The sequence below is a fragment of the Canis aureus genome, chromosome 30 (assembly GCF_053574225.1).
Source record: "Canis aureus isolate CA01 chromosome 30, VMU_Caureus_v.1.0, whole genome shotgun sequence".
NCBI classification, from domain to species: domain Eukaryota; kingdom Metazoa; phylum Chordata; class Mammalia; order Carnivora; family Canidae; genus Canis; species Canis aureus.
This window is the reverse complement of record NC_135640.1, coordinates 39,807,832-39,824,791: the sequence shown is the minus strand read 5'-3', so window position 1 is coordinate 39,824,791 and position 16,960 is coordinate 39,807,832. Positions and strand designations below refer to the sequence as shown.

At 52.5% G+C, this 16,960-nt stretch overlaps 1 protein-coding gene across 1 annotated transcript in view; it reads right to left on the bottom strand.

The window, feature by feature from the left end:
• Positions 1-16,547, bottom strand: part of BACE2 (beta-secretase 2) — a 79,616-nt gene extending 63,069 nt beyond the window's left edge. The window contains exon 1 of the mRNA XM_077879268.1: positions 16,266-16,547. Within this exon, the coding sequence (XP_077735394.1) occupies positions 16,266-16,547 (282 nt within the window). The remainder of the gene's footprint in view (positions 1-16,265) is intronic.
• Positions 16,548-16,960: the final 413 nt, after the last annotated feature.

Sequence of the window (16,960 nt, the reverse complement as noted above, 5' to 3'; positions counted from 1 at the left end):
CTCAGCCCGTCGGTGAGCAGCTTCTCTGGAATCGAGCCAGCCCCTCAGTCCTTATGGGACTCCCAAATTCTCACGGACTAGCGACTCTGAACATTTCTGGATAACGATCAAGAAGAATATTTCTGAGGCCTCAACCCCATACGTGTATATATGACTTCTGTGCTAGAAGGCAGCTTAGCTGTGGTTCAGGGTGGGACCCGACCAGCTGTTTTCAAGTCCTGGCCCTGTCCCCATGCAATGTGCGACTTTACCAGCTGTGCCTCGGGCTCCTCATCTGTGAAATGGGGGCCATGAATCCTAAAATTTCATCTTCCCTGAGGTCCATCAGTACCTCTAGCAAACTGACCAGAAGGTATGACTTTTCTCCAGGTTTTTGTTGGTTTTTTGGCTTTTTTTTTTTTTTTAAAGAACTAAAATTCTTCGGGGTGCCCGCGTGGCTCAATCGGTTGGGCGTTCAACTCTTGGTTTCAGCTCAGGTCATGATCTTGGGATTGTGAGATCAAGCCCCGTATTGGGCTCCAGGCCTAGTGGGGAGTCTGTTCCAAGATTCTCCCCCTCTGCACGCCCCCCTCCCTCTCTCAATAAAAAAATAAATCTTGGACAACCCCAGTGGCCCAGCGGTTTAGCACCGCCTTCAGCCCAGGGCATGATCCTGGAGACCCAGGATCGAGTCCTGCATCAGGCTCCCCGAATGGAGCCTGCTTCTCCCTCTCCCTGTGTCTCTGCCTCTCTCTCTCTCTCTCTCTCTGTGCCTCTCATGAATAAATAAATTAAAATCATAAATAAATAAATAAATCTTTATTAAAAAATAACTAAAAATCTTTGGAAGATTTTTACACAGGTAGTAAATTCTAAATTAAGAGTCCGAAAGTATTTATGTACGTGGCAAACCTATCATTTCTGGCGATGGAGATCAAATGATGATGGGAATATGCAAAGATATCACCTTTGAAAGACTTCTCTCCATAGGAGTTTCTTACAAAAAAGCAGTTTCTAACTCGGTGTGAAAATATCACCTGAAAGGAACCTGTTTTAATTGTTGATTTTGTTTTTCTCCAGTCTCTGCTCAGCAGCATGCCACTGCCAGCCACTTGTAACCACAGTAAAAGCCAGCAAACCTGGAACAGTGGCTCTCTGGGAAGTGAAAGCATGTAACTCATCCTCGGAGGTCTTGACCTTTCCAACACAGCAGACCAATAATGTGCTGGAGTCTGCAAACTGCTCGGCGGGCTGTCAGAGAGGAACAGGTGCAGGAGCAGAGGTGGCGATCGCTGCGCTGCAGTCACCCGGCTCTGGGGCCCTCAGTCCTGGACAATCTCGAGGAAGAGGAGCCTACACGTGTCTACCTGCTTTGCTAGATGCGTGCTCTCCACCTGGCTTTCCTCACTTGGAAGTCTTTAAAGATCACCCTCACTCACTCACAGACGCATGGCGTCCCACAGTGTAGATGCATCATGTCCCACAGTGTAGACGTGCGACCCTTCCCTCCGCCAGGCCCCTCTCTATGAACATCCGGGTCGTCTCCAACCGTATGCTGGTGCGGGTGGCATCACCATGAATAGCCTTGGGGAAGCTTTTCACAGTTTTCCCCGATGTAACTTTGTGTAAACCCCCAGAAGTGGATTTGTGAGTCAGAGGATAGATGCAGACATGAGTTTACTAGACATTTCCAAACTCCCCTCCATGGCCTTTGCATGACGGGATAACACTTTAGGAGAACTTTCTCTTGTCCTACAACCGCCTTCAAACGTGCTCTGTAAATCATTCCTCCCCATCCTTGAATGAAATCTTGGGCAAAGACTGTATTTTCTCAAAAGCTTTGTAAATGTAAATAAAATTCATTTATTTCCGCGCATTAGAAGTCCGGTCCTTTCTAAAGACAAAGCTTAAGTTCAAAGCTTCTCTCGGACATCCACTACCATGGGCCCACCTGAGGCTCAGAAATCCACGGCGGGGAAGGGGAGGCATGCTGTGGGATTTATCTCTGTTTCCCCACCAGACTCACAACAATGCCTGGAACACCAGGGAAGGAAGGGGCGGGGGAAGAACGTGCTCATCTGATTTCATGCCTGGTGCGTTCTGGGTGTGGCTGATGTCTGCATACTCAACCCTCCTCCTGTGGGGTATTCAGTAGGTTCCTGGGAGCCACCTCTCCCCCGCACCATTCCCACCACACAGGGCGCCCACCTGCTCTTGCTGGTGTGGACAAAAGCACTGCCAGCCTGCTGGCCACGGACGCTCCCTCCTTGGCATCTAGAATCTGACAGTGGAACCCAGAGGTCAGCAAGCTTTTTTTATTGTGTTCAGAGCCAGACAGTGAAAATCCTAGAGGCTGGCAACACGGTATCTCTCTCAACTCCGCCACTGTAGCATGAAAGCACTCCCAGACCGCCTGTAAACCGGCATAGCTGCATTCCAAGAAAACCTTACGGAAACAGGAGACTTGGTCCATGGGCCTCACTATGCTGACCCTGGTCTGCCCCATGCAAACGCCTCCCGGTAGTCATCTCCTGCGGGGTCCCCCTTGTGACGGCCAAAGCCTACGTCCCTGTAACAGAGTCCACCTGTGGCCCACTGGAAACAAGCATCTCGCCAGCAACAGCAACAAAGACACTAAGAAAAGGACTTTTAGACTTGTCCTCCTCTTCCCAGGAGATTGCAAGGAGAAGAAAGAAATGATAAATTACCTTAAAGCATTTTTTTTTTAGTATTAAGCTATTTTTTTCCCCAAAGAGTGATGGTGGCACATCATTTGGAATGTTTCTGGCTGCAAGTAAAAACTAAGTTTCGAGCAGCTCAAACAACAAGCAGGGATTCTTCTCCACATCAAGATGCGTCTGGAGATAGTTGGTACCTCGAAGTCAGCACCTCGAAGAAAATCGGCATCAGATCACTGCAGCTCCCCCCACCTGTCGCTCAAGGTCAAAGTAGGCTCCCTGGGATGCCTGGGTGGCTCAGCAGTTGAGCGTCTGCCTTTGGCTCAGGGCGTGATCCTGGGGTCCTGGGATCGAGTCCTGCATCAGACTCCTTGCATGGAGCCTGCTTCTCCCTCTGCCTGTGTCTCTGCCTCTCTGTGTCTCTCATGAATAAATAAATAAAATCTTTAAAAAAAAAAAAAGTTGGCTCCCCGTTCACGGCTTTCATCTGCATCAAAGGCAGGAAAGAGTAGAAAGTATCACCCCAGCCACACCTGCCACCTGTATCAGGAAAAATAAGCTTCCCTGAAATCCTCCAGGAGGCCCCGACCAGGTCCCACTGAGCACCGCCCAGTGCTTCGTCATCACACAGGGCAAAGCTCCAGGCCAGAGTGAAGGCGGCTGGGAAGGTGTATTTCAGCTCAGGTCACGATCTCAGGGTCACAGGACTGAGTCCCACGTTAGAGATTCCTCTGCCCCTTCCTCCCCCCACTCTCTCTAAAATAATAAATAAATTTTTACCAAGAAATGTACTCTACACCCGGCCTACGCATTGCCCTCCACTTGGCCTTTTAACACTTCCTTTTTATTTTTTTTAACTTTTTTTTTTTTTAAGTAGGCTCCACACCCAACATGGGGCTTGAACTCACCACCCCAAGATCAAGAGTCACATGCTCTACCGACTGAGCCAGCCAGGCGCCCCTAACAGTTCCTTTTTAAATACGAACAGTCAGCCAATAATCACTGGTGTGAGACACAGTCCCAGACGAACACCCCAAAAAAAGGACTCAGGGCCAACAGAAATAAGGCAGGAAGTGGAAAGAAAAAAAAAATTTTTTTTAAAAAAGCGTTATTTCCTCAGAGAGATAGCAGACACACAATTCTGAAACGAGAATAAAGTATAACCATGAAAAGGAACATTCAGAGAAAAAAGAAAGTGCTCCTGAAAAGTTAAAGCGCAAGTAAGTGGCAGAAATGAATACGGAGTAGAACCCGGAGACCAAGAGACCCCGAACTAGAAGGCCAATCTCCGGATAACAGGAGGTCCAAAAAGAGAATGGACATTTTACTAGAAAGTTCCTCAGAACTGAACATGTGGAGCTTCTAGATTGAAAAGACCAAATGGAGACGCCCGGGTGGCTCAGTGGTTGAGCACCTGCCTTCGGCTCAGGGCGTGACCCCGGGGTCCTGGGATCGAGTCCGCATCGGGCTTCCCGCAGGGAGCCTGCTTCTCCCTCTGCCTCTCTCTGTGTCTCTCATGACTAGAAAGAAATAAAAAAAGACAGACAAGACCAAATGCCCAACGTTAAAAAAATAAAACAAAAACAAAACCAAAAAACTAAGACACGTTGTTGTGAAATTTCAGAACACCAGCTCTAAGGATATGTCGTACCCGGTGTCTCCCGTAGCTCACCATTTTCCATACGCTTTGTATACAAAGAACCACAAATCACAACTGCATCAGGCTTGTCAAGAGCCTCAGTGGCTAAGAGAATGTTAAGCTCTGCAGGATGCCGGGGGATGCTGGCCAGAGGACCCGGGACTGCGGGGCTCTGAGGCCCGCACACCCTCGTGGGGTCGGGGATCTGAGGTTGCACAGCCCCCAGCAGCCAGGGGAAATGTGTGCCGCTGATGATGCCACTGCTGGGAGCTCCATGCACAGCTCTGCTGAAGCTGGGATGGAGCATGAGGCCGAGATTTGAGGCTGGGCAGGCCCCTGCCTCTCCCCCCCACCCCCCAAGGCCTGAACGCCAGCACTAGGATGTTTCAATTCTCCGGCCGGCAGCATGGCTCATAAACCCAGCACAGTGAGGCGTGTGTTCACTGACCCTGGGATGAGCAGGCCCCGAGCGAGGCACAGCTCAGACGTGGAGGGGAAGGTGAGGCCCACGGGGCTCCACCTGGCCCATCGCGAGGCCTGCAGCCCGACCAGCCCCCAGTCTCTTCCATGTGGGCCGAGCAAGCAAGGAGGTCGGGACCAGAAAGTGCCACGTCCCACAGGGTTGAGAAGCCAAAACGCACCTACGTGTACTGACCAAAGGGCGATAAACAAGTAGCTTACATATTCTAAGAATATGCACGCACCTGGAGGACAAATTCTTGGGCATCAGGAAAATTGTGGATCACACGTGAGTGTCGGTGGGTTAGGGACCTAGGCCGCACTGCTCTCGGGCACCGCAGGGCGCCAGGCACGCAAAAGGTATTGAGAGTCTTAGGTTCAGAGCACTCGGTCTTCAAAGGAGGTTTTGTGGTTGTTTTTAACCTCAAACATCATCTCCCTTTGCCCCCCAACCATTTCTCTGTCTCTTGCTCGCTGCCCACATCCTCATCTTCTGGGGAAAAAAAAAAGTTCAAAGTAGAAGTATATCAAGGAAAGTACATTCTGGACTGACTCATCACAGAGGCTCCTGGGAGTTAGATTCTAGAGCACTTTGGGGAGTTAGGATTTTAAAGTAGAGTTTTTTTTTTAATAAATAAATAAAGTGGGGCTTCGACGTGGTTTTATGGACGGTGGAAATGATGCCTCTCAAATGCACTCGGTGACAGAGAACATTCCTTCCTTCTCATGCCCTGAGTGTTAGCCTCCCTGTGTCAGCCCCGGCTCCAGCAGGAGGGCCGCGGAGGCCCCAGCCCTGGGCCCACACCTGGTGGGAGCAGGGTGGGCGGCGGGGGTGCCCAGTGCCCTTGCCCTGCAGTTGGGACCACCGAGTCCTGTGGCACCCTGTCTCAGATCCTCAGGGGGCCCGTGCCCCGCTGCCCACACCTGCAGCCTCTCCCTGCACGCTTCCCTTGCCTTCTCACTTCTCCACCCCTACACGGGATTCCTGAGTGCACCTCCTGAATAAACCACCCACTCCACCCACCCGGGCCTCAGTCTGGTGCTGGGAACCCGATGGAAGAGAAGAAGACGCAGTGAGAAGACAGGCAGGGGTCTTCTGGCGCCTGCCTCCCCTGGGCACACGGAGCTCAGTTCTTTTTTTTTTTTTAAATAAAGATTTTATTTATTTATTCATGAGAGACAGAGAGAGAGAGAGAGAGGCAGAGACACAGGGAGAGGGAGAAGCAGGCTCCATGCAGGGAGCCCGACGTGGGACTCGATCCCAGGGATCATGTCCTGGGCCGAAGGCGGCGCTAAACCCCTGAGCCACCCAGGCGTCCCTCCTTTCCTTTTTAAAAAATATTTACTTATGAATGAGAGACAGAGAGAGAGAGAGAGAGAGAGAGAGGCAGAGACACAGGCAGAGGGAGAAGCAGGCTCTATGCAGGGAGCCCAATGCAGGACTCGATCCCAGGACCCAGGGGATCACGTCCTGGGCCAAAGGCAGGTGCTTAACCACTGAGCCACCCGGGCGTCCCCAGTTCTTTTCAATTCTGAAATTCCTGGCTGACCATATTCAGCTCCTTTCCCCCAACTCTTCACCCCCTACACACACACACACACAAACACAAGCTGCCTCTGTAAAGACTTTGTTCAAATAAAATCTAACCCCAAAGCACCATTTTAAAAGAGGAGCTGCTCCCAAAGCCTGCAGGGCAGGGGCAGCAATCGCGGCACCCGCCCCGCCAGGTGTGCAGGTGTAGCCCTCACCTGGCCGGCCTTGCCCCAGACCATGGTCCCCCCCAACGTCTCAAGGCTGGGCCTTCCCCTGCTGCTGCTCACGGCCAACTGCCCCTCCTCAGGGAGCAGGGAGCGTCCCTGCCCCGCCGGGCCGAAGCACCAGCCTGTTTCCACCCGTGCCCACGACCCGGCTGTGCGGTCTCTGCAATGACCTGAAACGAAGTCTGCTTTCTTAAAATCTGTCTGGCCAACAAGCACGCAGGTTCTAGAGCATCGAGGACCATGCCCGTCTTTGTTGACTGTTGCATCCCAGGGCCCGGCCTGCAGCAGGTGCTCCATAAACGCGCTGAATGAGAAGAAGCACGATGCTGGAATGAGACAGGGCTGTAGGGGCGGCCTGGGTGGCTCAGTCCCTGAGCATCTGCCTTTGGTCCAGGGCTCAATCCTGGGGTCCCGGGATCGAGTCCCACATCGAGCTCCCTGCATGGAGCCTGCTTCTCCCTCTGCCTGTGTCTCTGTGTCTCTCGTGAATGAATAAATAAAATCTTAAAAAAAAAAAAAAAAAAAGACCGGGCTGTAAAGATCAGGGGTGATCCACAGGTGTCACAGCTGTCCCAGGCCAGCTGAGTGATCCCCATGATTTCTGGCCCCTCGCTACTGCTGACATTTGAGACCAGATCATTATTTGTCATGGGGGCAGGGGGTTGGGCAGGGGCTGTCCTATTGTGCCTTCGAAGGACGCTGAGCAGCTTCCGCTGGAAGCTACGGGCGCCATCGAACCTGCAACAACCAAACACGTCTCAGGTCAGTGCCACGTGTCCCCTAGACGGCACAACTTCCTGGGGCGGAGAGCCTCTGAGTCAGACCTACTTGCTGCCCGGTGTCAAAGCTCTCCTCCCAGCCCCACGGGAGAGGACCAGGAAGCAGAGAAAGCCACAGTCACATTTCCTTTTTGCTTAAACAAAAATAACCACCATCCCACTAAGGGGAGGGGCAGCAAACCCAACCTGTGACTGGAAGGAACCATCCCTGAGAACTTCCGACGTGTCCCGCCTCGTGCAGAGCCAAGTACACTTTCTAGAGCAGGGCTGCACCCTCCACCGACCAACAGTGCGGTGGGCAGCACGGGAGCCACTGGACGCCCTGACATGGGCAACCCCCACCCCCCGCCGGCCCCCAGGGACACCAGATGTCTGCTGAACCCAGTAACTGAAACAGCAGCACTTTGTATCTATTCGGGGGGTTTTTTGTTTGTTTTCACTTGGTTTTTCCTCCTAATTCATTTTTATTGATTGATAAATTATTGCTCTGTAACAGGAGGAGATTTTAAAAGGACGCCGTCAGCACACACATACACACACGCCTGGAGAGCACGTTCCCCGGAGAAAACCCGCGCCAGGTTGCCAACCTGCCAAACACAGGGAAGCTTTTGGAACACAATCTGCTTGAGGTAGAGATCTGCTAAACCCGCGGAGGAAACGCTAACCAAACAACAACATCCAGGAAGAGAAAAGAACCTGCCCATTCCACGCAGGAAACCACCAGGCAGAGAGGAGAACCAGGCCCCTCTCTCCTGTGGCTCCCAAATAACACCCAGGGGCTGGGGCCCGAGGGGGAGCCCGGGCACGTGGTAAAATGCAGATTCTCAGGCCCGGTGCAGACTGTCTCGGCCAGTACATCTGGGCTGGGTCCTGGGAAACTATTTTTAACCAGCTCCACCAGCACCTCCTAGTCCTTCCCAGGCCAGCTGTTTTGGGAATCAGGGCCGCAGCTGTGGCCAGTGAGCCAAGCCAGTGGCACCCATCCTCCGCTCCCTACCCCAGCGCGCCGAGCCAGATTCTGCATTTTAACAGAGGCCCAGGTGACTTAACCTGCACACGGCTGCTGAAGATTAGAGCTCCTTTTTTTTTTTTTTAATTTTATTTATTCATGAGAGACACACAGAGAGAGGCAGAGACAGGCAGAGGGAGAAGCAGACTCCATGCAGGGAGCCCGATGCAGGACTCGATCCCAGGACCCCAGGGTCATGCCCTGAGCCAAAGGCAGATGCTCAACCGCTGAGCCACCTGGGCGCCCCCAAAATTAGAACTTTGGAAAGCATTCAGAACGAAAGCAGACTGTAACCGTTGAGCGTTAGAGACCGCGAAGGGCTATCAGGCCATCTGGCCAAATCTCCTAATGGACAGCTCGTGAACTGAGGCGCCAAGAGGTTTGTCCCACACCAACCACTCAACAAGCAGCACCTCTAGGATCAGCACCCAATCCCCAAACGACTGCACAGCTCCGCTGGCTTCCCAACAACTTGTCCGCCCAGCGCTTATGGTTTCCAGGGTGCAGCCTGCTTGAGTGAGGCTTCTGGAATCCACACTTACCTTCCCCGAGCGGCAGCTTCCCTTCCTGTGAGCATCCTGATTGTCCCAACCTCTCTGCTATCTGGAAAAATGTTTGATTCACTATTTTCCACCTTTCGTCCCCCCATGGCACCAGTCTCTGAGGGCCTGGCTTGTGGGCTGGGTTTTCGGGGTTTTGCAGTGTTGCGTTTTTTTGTTTGTTTGTTTGTTCTTTGTTTTGTTTTGTTTTTGTTTCCTGCAGGGGGTTTGCACGGCTGGCGAACTGAAATAGTTCCCTGCTTAATGCCAATAAAGCCATTTATCCAGTGCAGGCTTCGGAGGGGCTCCGCAGTAGAAGCACGTTAGCGAGTCCAGGTATAAATCCTCCTGCTGGGCCATTCTCGGTCTAGTGTGAAATGGAAGGAGAGAGGTTTCCCACTGCCCTTTATGGCTCCCCCGAATGATGAAGCTGGCCCAGGGCAGCACCCGCTTTACTCTTCAGACAGTCCTCTTTATCTTCTGAAAATGGCAGTGCTGAGACTGTGTATTTCCAGGTACAGCTATATGATGCGCCATATAAAAAAATCCAAGAACATCCACCCTGAGACCTGTGTCGGCTAGCATGCATAACTCATACACAAACCTACTAGTTTTGTTTCTTTAATGCGGTTACACCAGTTCTGTTTCTTTAATATGTTACACCAAGAGTGATTTTTTTCCCTCTTCCAGGATCCCAAGAGCAAAAAGAAGCAACTGAGTAGCAACAGGCAATAGTCCGTTTGGGCCAGAAGAGGACGGAGGGGCGCCAATTGACAGGCAACCCAACCGTGCATCACACACACAGTCTCCAAGGCTCGGGAACCTAGCCCAGGATACGGGGCACACACCCTTACTCACATTTCACCCGTAAATGCATTTACACCAAGTCACAGAGGCAGGCTAGGCCGTCCACCTGCCTCCCAGCTGCATTATGTTTCCACACAGCATCCGCTGTCACTAACGCACAGTAAGCCCCAGGATCACATCACGCCCAGGCTGGGCCAGAAGGGAGCGAGCAGGGGAATCATGACATATGGCAATGGAGCCAAGTGTGAGCAGAAGCCCCACCGCTGGTCATAAAAGGAGGCTCTTGGGTTGGCGACAGAAGCGTCCATCATCACACTGGACCCACCACCTACTCCTGCTGCACCCTGCATGGGGCTGGGGCAAAAGTCAGCAGCCACCAGCCCTGACCTTCAGCCTACGAGGGCCCTGAATCCAGGGGCCAAAGGCCTGACCTGCTCCATCATTCAGGGTCGGTGCTGTGAAATAAAGCCCAAGGCATGCTGCCTGGCACCAGCAGGACAGGACAACACAGCCTTGAAATTTCTGTCCTCGGGTCCAGCACGGCAGGTATTACCACGTGGAAACATCACTCATCACGAGAGCCAACCTTAACCTCCCCCCTTTTGGTTTTTAGTTAGGAGAAGCCAGCAATGGCCGAGGAGGAGGAGATGGGAAGCCTCAAGTAAGTTATGCCCACCTGTTTTCAACAAAGGAAATCAGAAGTCAAGAAAGTGCTGGACAGGACTAGAAGAAGTACTGGAAGTGTGTATTCTGTATCAAAAATACTCAATAAAAAAAAAAAATACTCAATAAAGAGGGGTGACGGATGCCTCACAGTGTCTTTTTTTTTTTTTTTTTAAGAATTTATCTATTCGATGGGGAGAGCGCACAAAGGAGGAGGAGGGGCAGAGGGAGACAGAGAAGCAGGCTCCCCACTAAGCAGAGAGTCGACGCAGGACTCGATCCCAGGACCCTGAGCCAAAGGCAGACGCTTCACCAACTGAGCCACCCAGGTGCCCTACCTTACAGTCTTTAAAACACAAAATACACATTTTCAGCCATCTACATCTCTGTTGTTCCCAACGTATTTGCCAGTCGCAGATATTTAAAACACCAGTGACCCGAGCTAGCGCAAATGGATTTTTGCTCAAGTTATTTTTTAATTTTTTTAAAAAGATCTTATTTATTTATTTATGAGAGACACAGAGAGAGAGAGAGAGGGGCAGAGACACAGGCAGAGGAAGAAGCAGGCTCCACGCAGGGATCCCGATGTGAGACTTGATCCCAGGACCCCAGGATCACGCCCTGAGCCAAAGGCAGACACTCAACCGCAGAGCCACCCAGGCGTCCCAACTTTTGCTCATGTTAGGCGGTGATTCTGGCAATTTGAGAATTTGTGTAACATGACAAGAAATGTCTTTTTTTTTTTTTTTTTTTACAAGAAAGGTCTTAAAAATGTTAAGCAATTACTCTCTAGTGAGGAAACTGACACAGAGACACAGAGAAGACGCTGAACCCCTCCTTGCCTCCTTCTCCCACCCCGTCCCCTCCTCGTGCACTGGCTTCTTGCAGGCTCCACATTGACACAGCACCAAAACCACCATCTGCTACCGCCTTTAATGAAAATTAGACTTGAATTCCAAATTAAAATTGTTGGCAATTAAAAGATGGGATAGAATGAAAGAAAAGAAAATCCACAGAACGATAAACTTAGAATGAACTTGTGGGTTAAAAAACTATAGCCCCCCCACAGAAAATATGTTGAAATCAGGGTGTTTGGGTGGCTTAGTCCATCTCAGTGCTTAAGATTCTCTCTCTCTAAATAAATCACTTTTTTTGGATTGATTGATTTATTTGCCGGGGGCGGGGGGGGGGGTAGAGGGAGAGGTAGAGAATCTCCAGCAGACTCCCCACTGAGCAGGGAACCCCATGTGGGGCTCGATGTCACAACTCTGAGATCATGTCCTGAGCTGAAACCAAAAGTCAGACGCTTAACTAACTGAGCCACCCAGGTGCCCCTAAAGTAAATACAACTTTAAAAAAAAAAATGTGTTGAAGCCCTAAACCTATCTGTCTTTACAGACATAATGAAGCTAAGACAACGTCAGACCGGATCAAGGTGAAACCCCCTCATCCAATTACTGGCATCATTCTAAGAAGCAGCAGATTTGCACCTAGACACACACACACGAGGGGGATCTTCACTTGAAGGCAGACGCAGAGATTGCAGAGATTGCAGAGATGCAGCCTAGAGCCAAAGAGCAGGGAAGACTTACAGGCAGCCACCAGAAGCTGGAAGAGGCGTCAGAGGGAACAGGACCCTGCCAACATCTTACTCTGGATGGCTGACCTCCAAAACTGCAGGAGAATACATTTCTGTTTTAAGTCACCTGGTTTGTGGTGATCTGTGACACCAGCCACTGGAACCTAAGCTCAAAAGATCACCAGGCAATAAGGGAAGGGCAGCACACGGCAGCTGATCACCTGTCCACGGCCACCTGTGTAATGCCACCAGCATCCTGGACGCTTCCCGCCACACCCAAGTCATCCACAGGTAAATGAAAACGGTTTTGTTTTGTTTTGTAACAAGTGCACAAGTGCTCAGATTGCAGAACGGAGCAGACCCCACAGACCGATACCCCAGCTTGGCCTCTCACCAAAGGGGACCTGGGACAGATGACTGGGCCTCTCCGCACCTTGCTCTCTCCCTCTGATAGTCAGGTCGAGTAACTCAGACGTCCTTACCAAGGCTGTCTGCAGGAGTAAAGGAGGTGATCTGTGCAAAATGCTTAGCATGGTGCCCACCATCCAGTGAGCCTGAAATAAAGGTGAGCTATTAATATTAACGGTTGTTAGTGACTTCTCAGAAAGTGCCCCCTAAAGTGCTTTGAGCAGATGCCTCGGCCTGGCCCTGCCGCCTTCCGAAGGAGGACTTGGATCTTGAATTCCTCCACTCAAGCTCAGGAGCCACTCACAAGAGCTGGTGGGAACCTCGCTTTGCCTTTCTTATTCTTTGGACCCCAGAAATCTTTCCCATTGTCCTCAGTATTTCCCATCTCACTGTGTTCCATCAAATACATTCTCGGTGCTCATCGTCTTCCTTTTTCCAGCCTCGCCTGCAGTGAGCTTCATGTAATTTAGGGACACTGGATTGCTTATTCTAAAAAAGACAAACTCCTAAATTGCATATACTTGGCACATATTTTCAATCCCAAGTCTTCCAAACAATTGTGTACTAAGAAGTGGTAAGCCAAGGCGCCATGATTAAAATGTGAGTCCCAAAATAATTTCTTAGCTCCTCACACTCGAATGTTTAAATATGAAAATCGTGTTGCTGTCTGTTTCATCCATATTAGCGGAGACGACAGAAAAATCTTTCAACAGAAACCCCTAAGGCCTCTTTTGAGGCCATTACAAGGTATAGAGCTGCAGACCCGTAGCATCTCCAGTTGGATTTATTGTGTCAGGGTGAAAGCCTTTTTCTTTAAATAATGGAAATTGCTATAATTATAATCACTTTAGAACACCATTATTATTATTAATAAGACCAAATTGCATGGTTCAAGCGGATGCTGGTTCTCTACTGTTAGAAAGGAGTCACGTGATGGTATCAAACACCTGGCACTCATCTCCATGCCAACGTGGTCCTGCTCTTGCTCAGGCTTCGGGGCAGATGCCTGTGATGTCTTCAACAGTGTCATGCAGAACGACGGACCCCCAGTTCTTGATTAAAGCATCCAGGGAAACAAGCACATGTCCAACAGCTGGCTTTCCCATGGGAGAGCAGGGATCTGTATGGCTCTAGTTCTGACTGACCACTCTATTCCACGCATATCTGTATCCAACCATTCATTTTGTCCCTGACACGTTGGGGTTGAAGATCCAGGGACCTCTGGCTGGACAGGGTAGTTGAAGGCCCCCCCAAAAAAAATTTAAGGGAAAAATAGGGGCACCTGAGTGGCTCAGTGGGTTAAGCATCTGCCTTCAGCTTCTATCATGATCCCAGGGTCCTGGGATAGAGCCCAGTGCCTGGCTCCCTGCTCAGTGGGGAATCTGCTTTTCCCTCCTCTTCCCACTCATCTCTCTCTTTCAAGTAAATAAATCTTTTTAAAAATTTTAGATAAAGGCAAAAGAAAAGAAAAGGAGGCAGGATGGAAAGGTAACTTGGAACTTGGCTTCTGGAGTCTAGCTACCTGGGGTGGATTTCTGGTGCTCCCTCTTTCTTATCCAACTGTTCCCTGGGTCAGTCATTCAACGTCTCTAAGCTTCTTTCCCCATCCCCTAAAGGGGTATCAGAGCCGTGAGGTGGTTGTGAGGATCCCCAAGGAGAGCACACATGGGAGCACACAGCATGGTGCCTGCCACGAGGGGAGCCCTCCACACCATCTAGGACTATCACTTCTCCAAAAATTCTTGGTTATTTAATGCCTAAATTTACAATTTCAGTTTTCTCTCCACCTAAGCATGTTTTATTTTAGGCTTAGGAGAATCAGCAGAGAATAAATGCATAACTCTTGGCCATTAATAGAGCGGGAAACCTCAGTACAGAGTTCAGAAGTCACCCCGGGGCCTGCTGCAGACACCCTGCTGGTGGTCAGAGACATTTCAGGAGCAGACAGGGAAGAAATGAATCCCGGTGCACTTGTCACTAACACCTTAGAGTTTATAGTAGGCATTTGGAAAGATCGTACACACGGATTTTGCTATAAAACAGCTTATTACTAAATCAGGCCAAGAAGGAGGAACAGAATATTTCATTCCCCGTCAAATGTAAAAATTAAATCTGGATTGTTAAAAACAGCCTTCCCTGGAAACATGCTCATCTTTAACTGTGAAATAACCTTGAATGAACTACTTCCTTGGCCAAGGTAAAGATACAAGCACGAGGCATCCAATACATTTCCTGTTAATTAAACTTCATCATTTTAAAGTAAAGGTCACTGGGGTACCTGGGTAGAGCAACAGACTCTCCATCCCCGGGAGCTGAGTTCAAGCCCCATGGTGGGCCTAGAGCGTACTTACAAAACTAATAAAGTAAAGGTCACTGGCTTAATTAATAAAGAAAAGCTAATATTTATGAAAGCTTTTTTTTTTTTAAAGCCCAAGAGAAATCTTTTTTTCTCTCCTCACCCCCCACCCGCCTGCATTTTTCTCAAGGCTTGTCTTCCCTTCCCCTGTTCTGTGGGGGGAAACAGACATCAAGGACCCCTTTTATCCCAGCACCCAACCACCCACATCTTTACTTTTGCACAAAGACTTCCCTTCCACTCAAAAACTCACAAGAGCTCTTCCCCTCCAGGCACATTTCCGGTTCCCAAAAGATCATCCTTAGACCACAGAGGAGGTTCATCCTCAAAACCTTGTGAAATCTTGGGAAGGCACAAGGAACAAGGCTCTCACCCCCAGCGCGTGGCTCCACGTGGTGGATCTAACCGAGCGCCCACCTCTGGGGCCAGGCTAAGCGGGCTCAGCTGACTCCTTGCCTCTCCCTGCCCATCATTCTCCCTGGAAGGCCAGGCAGGGACAAGGCTTAGCTGAAAGGCAACCAGCCCTAAAGTTCAGAGCAGAACACATTTCTGAAGGTCTTTTTTTTTCTTTTGAAACTAATTAAGCAAGTATAGAAGTTATTCAGTAGCGTTTCTTTTTTTAAAAGAATTAGCATGGCGCGCCTTTCCTCTTAAGAAAGCCTTGAATAATTAGAATTACACCAAAGTCATGAGTATGTTCTATTTAGGGCAGAATCATAGCTGGATTCAAACTCAAATGACAACGTTAAAAAAAAAAAAAAAATAAGTATCCTGAGACTGTACTCAATTGATAGGAAAAACCTGACTTCAGATCGCGCTTCGATCAGGTCGTGTGGAAGGAGGAGGGGGAAGCCAAATCGACTCCTGATATTTTGTTTCAGATGCCAGAGCCCGGGGCCATCAGCTTCTGGCTCCTCCAGAAAGTGCGAATAAGTGGAAATCAGATTAAGATACAAAGAAAGCTGCTGGGCTTTGTTTTCCTTTGGTCACCGGGAGGCCACTGGGTCCCCGGCAGCCTCGCTCGGTCCCTGCTTTTTCCTGCGGGAGCCTGAGCGCATTTAGTACATTCCACGCACACGTGTGCAGACGCCGGGCTCGGTGCGGAGAGGCCGGGCCGGCGGGCGGGAGGGAGGACGAGCCGACTCCGGGAGAGGAGAGCCGCGCGGCCCCCGCGCCCGCAGCCGGGAGCCTGGGCGCACGGGCTGCCCGCGGGGCTCGCGCTCCAAGCCCCCCGCGCGCGCCGCGCCCCTGCGCCCACCCCCCGGCGCCCGGGGGCCGCTGCGCAGCACCCAGAGGCAGCACCGCGGCAGCACCCGCGCCCCAGGGCGAGCCCCGGGGAGCCCCAGCAGCGCGCGCAACGCCCGCTGCCCGCTCGCAGGAGGGGAGGACCCACAAGTTCTCCAACACTCGCGCACACCCTCGGCGGGCGGCGCCGCGCTCCGGGCCCGGCGGGGCCCCTCGGCGTCCCCCCACGCCGCTGCGCCGCCGGGGTGTCGGGGCGACCCCGCTCCCCGAGCCCCGGAGGAGCCCCGGAGGAGCCCCGGAGGAGCCCCGGAGGGAGGAGCCGCGGGGCGCGGCGGGGCGCGCGCGCCGGTGCCCGCCTACCTACCCTCTGCGGGGGGGTTCCGATGAGCATCTCCAGGTAGTAGCCGCGGCCCGAGTCCCCCTGCAGGTTGTCCACCATGGCCAAGAAGTTGGCGGCGCCGCCCGCGGGCTCCAGGGCGAGCGCCAGGCCGTCGGCGCGGGGCGCGGCGGGGGTCCCGGGCCCGGGGGTGGGCGCGGCCACGCGGAGGGGCAGCGTGAGGGGCGCGGGCGCGGGCGCCGGGGCCGCGCGCAGGAGCCACTGGGCCAGCAGGGGCAGCAGCAGCAGCGCCCCGGCCTGCGCGCCCATGCCCGCGGCGGGGCCCGGGGGGCGCGCCCGGCCCGGCGGGGCCCGTCCCGTCCGGCGGCGGCGGCGGCGGCGGCGGCGGCGGTGGCGGCTCGGCGGCGCGGCGCGGGGCTGCGGGCAGGGCTGGGCGCGCACCGGGCGGGCGGCGGCGGCGGGGAGGAGCGCCGCGGGAGGAGGCCCGGGGGGAGCGGGAGGAGGCGCCGGAGCCGGAGCCGCCCCAGCCCGCGCCGCCAACTTGAGCAACTTGGTCGCCGCTGCCCCCTCTGGCGGGCGGCGGCTGCCCCGCAGGGCCCGGGCCCCTCCCCCGCGGCCAAGGTCACCGCGGCGCGCGGGGTCCCCCGGGGCGCCCCGGGCGCGCCCTGCGCAGCCCCGGCGGCTCTCGGGCCGCGCCCCTTCCCCGGGAAACTCGGGGCCCG